This window comes from Urtica dioica, chromosome 11, assembly GCF_054948205.1.
Source record: "Urtica dioica subsp. dioica isolate 48M chromosome 11, U.dioica_male_clone48M_v1_H2, whole genome shotgun sequence".
Classification (NCBI taxonomy): domain Eukaryota; kingdom Viridiplantae; phylum Streptophyta; class Magnoliopsida; order Rosales; family Urticaceae; genus Urtica; species Urtica dioica.
The window spans coordinates 13,787,350-13,795,169 of NC_142766.1; the positions used below are offsets into that span (position 1 = coordinate 13,787,350).

The following is a 7,820-nucleotide window of genomic DNA, read 5'->3' on the forward strand; positions in this document are numbered from 1 at the left end:
TTTTTCAGAATAGCCCTACCGTCCCAGTTGCTCGATTTGCAGAACATATTATTACACATATTTTCATGCCAAAGAGAAAAAGGACTAGGAGCCAAGAAACTCTAGATTTTGCATTGCCTTTGCCCTACACAAACACATGTACAAGCAATCGACCAACCCACGAAAATGGACTCAAACCGAGTACAATAGAGCGAACGCACGATTGGTACCTCCGCATGCTTTAACCTTAGTTGTTTTTTTAGTAGGAAGATAATTTGTCTGCTCTCCGAGCCAAAATTTTAAATTTGGGCGATATCTTTAGTTGTCAAAGTTTACTCCAAAAGCCCGAGTTAGCATCGGGATACGAAAACCCTTTGACATTGTGGGTGAGCTTATAAGCTCTATTGACTTAGCCCAATGTCATTGACCTCAGGAAGTAGAGAAACTTAGCGGAATATTATGTTTGAACTCCACATCCCTTGACTAAAAGAGGTCGGCCACCACTTCAAATCTCAGCTCGCCACTCCCTCCGACATTAGCCTATAAACCTTTTTTTTATTCTCCAAGCTTATACTCCATGACATGACTTAGGGATTCTCTTAATTTGGAAGCCTCGTTCAAGATGTCGATGCATTCTTTGGAACCAATGGTCGACCGAACCCCATATTTCAACAACTTTAGCGACTCCCAAAAACTACACCAAATGAAAGTATGATTATTTCTCAACCCAACATAAAAGAAATAATGACCTTTGAAGATCTTTCCAAATAGAGTATGATCACGCATCGAAAATCTCAATCCTTATTTCCAATCTCTCAAGTCATGTAAGTCCATCCCTCTAAACATGTAACACTTTGGCCCAAACGTTTGTTTTTTATTTATTTATTCGAATCACATAAATTTTAAAACAACATATTTTAAAATAATTCTTACCAACAAATTACCATGTTTTATGCTCTCTCTCTCTCTTTTTTTTTTTTTTTTTTTTTTTGTTGATAATTTTTACCTTTTCGGTGGAGACTTGAACTCATCTTCTTCATTTGGACAACATAAGTGCTTTACCGACCCAAATAACCCGCTGGTCCTCTTGTCAGCCTATATTATCATCTACTAAAGAGTTTTTTTTTTTTTTTTTTTTTTTAAGGAATCTACTAAAGAGTTAAAAGTATATCAAGAATGGTCACTCTATGACTCGTGTCACTACCAAAAAAAAAAAAGCACTCAATTCCCATTCACTGTTTAATTCCTTGAGGCTCGGCGTAGAAAACAAACACCCATCTTATTGGCATTGAAGTGTCTTACATAAAACTAATATTGATTTCCTATAAAAACTAATATTGATTTCCTATTGCTTTGGTAACGAAATATGATTGAGTTTCGCACCACACAGCCACGTTCACACACAATATTCTAAGGAATTCGCACAATATTTATAAATAATAATAAAAAAAAAAACCCCCAATCTATACATTCCAAACCAAACCTTGTAACCTTGCGTCTAAGCAATATTATCATCATCACACACCAAAACCAAATCTTTTGAACCATGTTCTTGTCGTTTCTTCTTTTGTATCATCATATTTGCTTAGCTGTCCAAGTTGCAGGGGCTATGAATTCCCACCAAAAGTTGAGGACCCACAACGTGTTTGATGTCCCATTTATTGTTATTAATTATTATTTTCCTTTTGGCAAGGTTTTTTTTTTTCCTTTTTTCTTTTTCCTTTTACCAAAACTAAAAGAAGACCACATTTATGGTTTCCATAAGACAACTTTGAAGAGCTACAAATTCTGTACATATACAATATCTCCATTGTCATGGGATCTTCACAAACCACCACTCAGGTACACAAACAATAATCTCTCCATCTACAAGTAAGAAACCGAGATTTGACCCCCAAACAATAAAATAAAAAAAATAATAATAATAAAAAAAACCCATCTCATCTCAACAATCATCCAACCACCTTTCCGCCCCCCAACCCCACCTTCGAGCTACCGGGAAACATTAGCTCAGAAAAAAAAACCCCGAGAAATTAAACGAGTCGAAAGAATTTCAAGAATGGCGACCGAAGTGAAATAATATATATATATATATATATATATATATATATATCTATAAATGCCTTGAGAAGAATAGCGATATGGTTGGTTACGATCTTTGGTAGCCTCTGCTGTCCGATCTCGAACCCATATTGTCGCTCTTGTCGGTGTCTGAACAGTCTCTCTGGGAATCAATCTCGGTGTTGTTATTGGCTTGAGCTCTTCGGTTCCTTCGGTCCTGTTTTCGAAAAAAACGGCAGTTATTGTGTCAGGACTCGGAACAAGATCAAAAGCGAAGCCTAAAAAAGAATACTTGAAGAACAAACAATCGAACTAACCTCTCTGGAAATGGGATATTCCTCGGACTCGAGCATCCGAACGACTTGGCCCATCTTGGGTCTTTTCTCAGAGTCGGGATCGACGCATCTCAAGGCAGTCAAGAGGGCTCGTTTCAGGGCCCGAGTCGACGGTCTCACATCGATGTTCGGGTCCACCACTTCTTCCGACTTCCTGCTTCCCACCATCATTTTCAGCCAATCCACCAGATTTACCTGTTTAACCCGTTTCACAAAATACACATTTATATTCTGCGGTCTTATGTTCTTGTACACGAAATTTGATTCCAACATCGGTATTAATTCCGTAATGGCCTACTGAGATTGAGCAGCAAATATTTATAGTTGTGATTCTACAACCATAACGGGGCGAAAGCGCATCTATTCTATTCGGTTGATGAACTAGAAGAGATTGATGTATTAGAGGAATCACATCAACATGCCTAATTCACTTCTCTATATCCTTCTCAATTTCTTTCGCAGTCTGTATCTATCGAACTCGAGAAGATGGAAACAAACTATACATTGATACTAGATGTAATAAAGGAACCGAGAGAGAGAGAGAGAGAGAGAGAGAGAGAGAGAGAGAGAGAGAGAGTCACCTCTTGCGAAGGTCGACCATAGTCAACTGGGTCTCGGCCGGTGATTGCTTCCAACAGCACGACACCGAAACTATACACATCGCTTTTTTCATTCAAAAGGCCGGTATTCGCGTATTCAGGAGCCACATATCTGAATATATATAGGGGTAGAAAAAGACAAGGTGAATAATAATAAATACAACATAAAACGCGCTTTAAATGTCTGTATTTTTGGCAAAACTCGTGATATGCTTGACCCGAGAAAGGGAAAAGAAAGAGAGAAAGAAAGAATAGTAACCCGAATGTGCCCATAACACGAGTTGTGACGTGACTTTTCCCAGCACCCAAAAGCTTGGCTAGCCCGAAATCAGAGACCTTTGCATTGAAATCGTCGTCGATCAAGATGTTGCTAGACTTGATATCTCTATGTACCACCTTTGGCTCAATAGCCTCGTGCAAGTATGCAAGACTGCATCATCATCATCAAGAATTAGTCACACTAAATGAGAACAGAAAATTCGGAGGATTTTTTTTTCTTCTTTTTTTGGGTTGAAAAAAGAAACGCTTACGCTTTTGCTGTGCCGAGAAGGACCTTAATTCGAGCCTCCCAGGTGAGATATCCATGTTGTCTCATGGCTCCATGAAGCCACTGCTCTAGATTTCCATTGTTCACGTATTCATAAACCAATATCCTGAAATAGTATGCATGGATGTCCACATTAGAAATATAAAATATAAAAAATTAAAAACAAAACTATTCTTGGACAAGAACCGAATAAAAAAAAGACAAAATTACACTATCAATAATTATACCTGTGAGTCCCTTCGATACAGTATCCCAGAAGACGAACCAAATTCTTGTGACGCACATGGCCGATCGCTTCGACTTCAACTCTAAACTCTTTCTCTGCTTGCCCACTGTAAGAAAAGAAAAAAATATATATATTTTAAAGTTTTAAGTCCGGTCATTAAATGGGTGCGAGTTAACCAGCGCTTACACATTATTGAGGATCTTCTTGACCGCGACCGGAGTCCCGTTAATGAGATGACCCTGGTAAACGATCCCGTACCCGCCCTCGCCGAGAATATTCTCCTTCGAGAAACGATTCGTGGCGAGCTCGAGATCCCTCAGCGTGAACCAGTGTCCCCAGCCCAAGTGGGAGAATTCGGGCAGCCCGCTCAGCGGAGACGGTGCCGTGATCGGGTACGATGCGGAACAGCCCGGCTTCTTGTACACCGTCACGGTCCCGGAGCTCCCTTCCTCTCCCGAGACTGAGTCTCTGTCGAATCGGTTGAACGACCCCGATTGGCTGCTATCTCCACCATTGTTGTTGTTCTTCGAAGATTTTCCCATGCCCACGTGGAGCAAAACCTTGTCCGCCTCGTTCTCGTTGGTCTTGTCGTGGATCGTCACGAGAATCCCGTCCCTCGGGACGAACTCGCTCGCCGCCACTTGCTCTACCCGGACCTCCTTGATCTCCTTCGAGATGGCTGGGATTTGGGTCTGGGGGATTCGGCTCCGGGCCCGCCTCGACTTTCTCCGGGACGTGAGGCAAAGCGAGAGCACGGAGAGGATGATCACGATGAAGAGCGCCACGGCGATCCCGATCACTTCCCACACTTTGAGGCCAAATATCGGAGTGCTCTTCGAGAGCTCCGCGTTTAAATTGGAACCCATTTCCTTCTTCTTCGGATGCTGAATTCAAGATTTAATCCAAATATTGCCCAAATCATGAGACTCTTTCAAAAATTTCTAGAAAAAAGTACAGCAAAACCATACCCATCAAACTAGGAAACCGAACAATTTAATGATGAACACCGACAGATCACATCACAAAGCAAACAGGAGATCCAATTACACGTTAAATAATTTCACAGCCATCACTCAGAAATATCATTAAAAAAGAAGTCTTCTTTATTTATAGTGCGAGTAACATAAAGAAACCAAAGTAACTTATATTATAATCAAAGAAACCGAGTTATTCATGCTTACCTCTATGAAGTAATGCCAAGAAAATCTCAAAGCTCAGATCTCAGGACTGTCTTCAACATTCTTCAACCCCACAGCGAATCCCAGATCTCCGAACCAGACAAAAGAAAACTCAAGAAACCATAGAACTGAGACAAACTCAATTATAAAGCCCAAACCTTTTTTCTTTCTGTCTATAATTAAGGATAAAAAGATTAAAACTTGGTAAGAATTCCCTTTCTGGGGTGTGCTAGTGGGTCAAATGTGTGGCTAAATCTAAGCTGAGAAGGAGCTTTCTTGCACCAGAACCAACCCTGAGACTTATCAAAGACAAAAACCCAAACCCAAATCCAAAAATGACTAAAAAGTTGCTTTGCCTCTTGAAGACAGTACAGGGACATGGAAATTTTTATGAGTCTCTCTTTCTCTCAGTCTCAGTTATGGTGGTGGTGGGGATATTAATAATAATGATAATTAATATATAATAAATAAACTCACACAACCGAAAGGAAACAAGAAGATGGAACTGAAATTGAGGTTGATGAAGAAGAGGAAGAAAGATGAAAGAAGAGATGGTGTTATCAGTGGTAGGTGATAAGTTTTAGTTATTAAAAGATCCCTTACAAAACTACACATATAAAAATGATAATAATATTTTCCCTAATAATAATGCACATATTTTTATACATACAGTGAAATAGAAGCATGAGAAAGGAATTCCCTTTTCCACTGAGTAATGTAATCTAATGAAATGTGATTTTCATTACATTTGTTTGTTTGCTGTGAAGATGACTGACTATCGGTAATTTAATTTTATTTAATTCAATTTAATTTCTTTTTTTCTCTTCTGTGTGTGGGTTGTGTTTGACTGCTGTATTTGTATGTATGTGTGCTGTAATGATTGTACAGCATCAAGTGCGCTATTTTTTTTTTTTTTTTTTTTGCTATTTATTGGCTAGCTTCCTTATTTGTTATATTACACATATAATTGTTATAATTACGGCGTTGCTCACATTTTCTTCTTTCACTCACTAGCTTCTTACGAGGTTAAAATAGTCCGAATAAGGTTAGCTTTGCAAAAAAATGTCCGAACGGAAAGAAGAGAAATGCACTATATCTAAAAATTAGAGGTAAAAATTATGGAGTATACTCGAGAAGATAAAACAAATTAGCGGTTTTAATAAAGATTAATCAATCAAATAATTTAGATATAGTCATTTAATTATAAATTATTGCTCTAACCACAAAGTCGACGATTATTATTCAAATAATTACATGAAGTCACGTATTCAACAACTTTCAGTTTATAACTACTAAACTAGGGGTTTAATAAACCCACGATAAAAAAAAAAAAAAAAACTAAAACAAAAACAAAACACACACTATAAAAGACAAGCAAGAAGATGGAAAAGAGCGAAAATCCCATTCACATTTTTTGTGCTTCTCACATATCATCAACGCCCTTATCATTTAATATTTTCTCTTTATAATTAGGTTTATCTTTTATGGAGATAATTCGGAATCTCTATTTAATCGACGTATTCAAATAAGCAGATATAAACTTTCATGTAAACAATTACTGTATTCAATTTTTATATTTGTCAAGCCTCTCATATTTATGTATATATATATATATATATATATATATATATATATATATACATGCTCATGTATCATTGACTAATAATGCCCTAAAAAATATATTGTACCCGATTTTTGGCTACATCAACATCTCACTAGGCGTTGAATTACATGGAAGGATTCTGTCGCAGCAACTCTCACCAGCCACAGGCTACGGATTCGATGGGCGCTGATCCTCACTGGCCTTCTATGTCCGATTCCATTACCGTTCTCAACACCGACGCCACTCTCACCGAGGATGGCCTCCGATGTGGCATGAGAGGATTATTCAGAGCTCGTGAAGAATATGTTACCCACTCTTTCATCGATCCTTGTCTGCGCACCTTAAGCCTGATTATCGCTGAAGCTCTAGCCATTCGTCATGACCTATGATCAGCCGGGATTTGAACATTCCCAAAGTCTAGGTTCAGACCGACTATGCCACTATTGTGTAGCTCATGCGCACATCGCGTCCTCTTGCCAATGAACTCGGTCTTGTCCTAGATGCATTCGTCTCCTCTCCGGCGATCTCAGTTTCTTTGATGTATGTTACACTCCTAAATCTTGTAACTTAGTTGCTCACAAATTAGCTAAAATAACCCTTCGATTTATGCTTTTGTTTCTTGGAATTCCAGTGTTCCTCCTGACTCGTGGGAGAACATTTTATCGGATATTCCTTCTATCTAAGTCCTTGTGACATTTTTCCTCTAAATAAAGGGGCTACTCACTCTACCAAGTGAAAGCTGAATAACTTATTCGGATAAAAATAAGAGTACATTAGGAAAATAGTCAACTTAAACGTTTGTCATTGTTAAATAGTCAACGTTTGGTAAATTTTAGGTAAATAACCACTTTCATGTTGAATTTTAGATAAATATCCACCTCCATATATTAGATCACGTCATTATTTACGTTTATTTATCTAAGATTTATCAAACGTTGGCTATTTAGCAATGTCAAACGTTTAAATTTGCTATTTTTCTAATTCTCTATATAAAAAAAAAAAAATACATTGGCTAGTGTGCTTTAATTCTAAGTTATTATACACTTGACAGCTGTCGTACAAACATAATTTGTCTTTCTCCCAAAGAGTTAGGAAAGTATAAAATTTACCTCTTACACACTTTTTCTTCTCTAAAAAGAATGAGTATATTGTATAATCAGTTCTAGTTTTACTGTAAGTAGTAGAAGTAACTGAATATCCACCAGTTTATGTGTAACCATAACAATCAAAATAACAAACTCTAAGTGGACTGATTTCTACTTCTTTTGCTTGGAAATTATCTTTGGTTTATC

At 37.8% G+C, this 7,820-nt stretch overlaps 1 protein-coding gene across 1 annotated transcript; it reads right to left on the reverse strand.

Moving 5' to 3' along the window:
* Nucleotides 1-1,712: 1,712 nt before the first annotated feature.
* LOC149381431 (Protein kinase superfamily protein) lies at nt 1,713-5,570 on the reverse strand. The gene is made up of 8 exons (XM_089630000.1): nt 4,929-5,570; nt 3,934-4,631; nt 3,749-3,853; nt 3,505-3,627; nt 3,234-3,404; nt 2,957-3,086; nt 2,358-2,570; nt 1,713-2,257 (listed from the first exon to the last, which is right to left on the reverse strand). Exons 2-8 carry the CDS (start codon nt 4,611-4,613, stop codon nt 2,129-2,131), a joined length of 1,551 nt encoding a protein of 516 aa, XP_089486126.1. The 5' UTR covers nt 4,614-4,631; nt 4,929-5,570; the 3' UTR covers nt 1,713-2,128.
* Between the last annotated feature and the right edge of the window lie 2,250 nt (nt 5,571-7,820).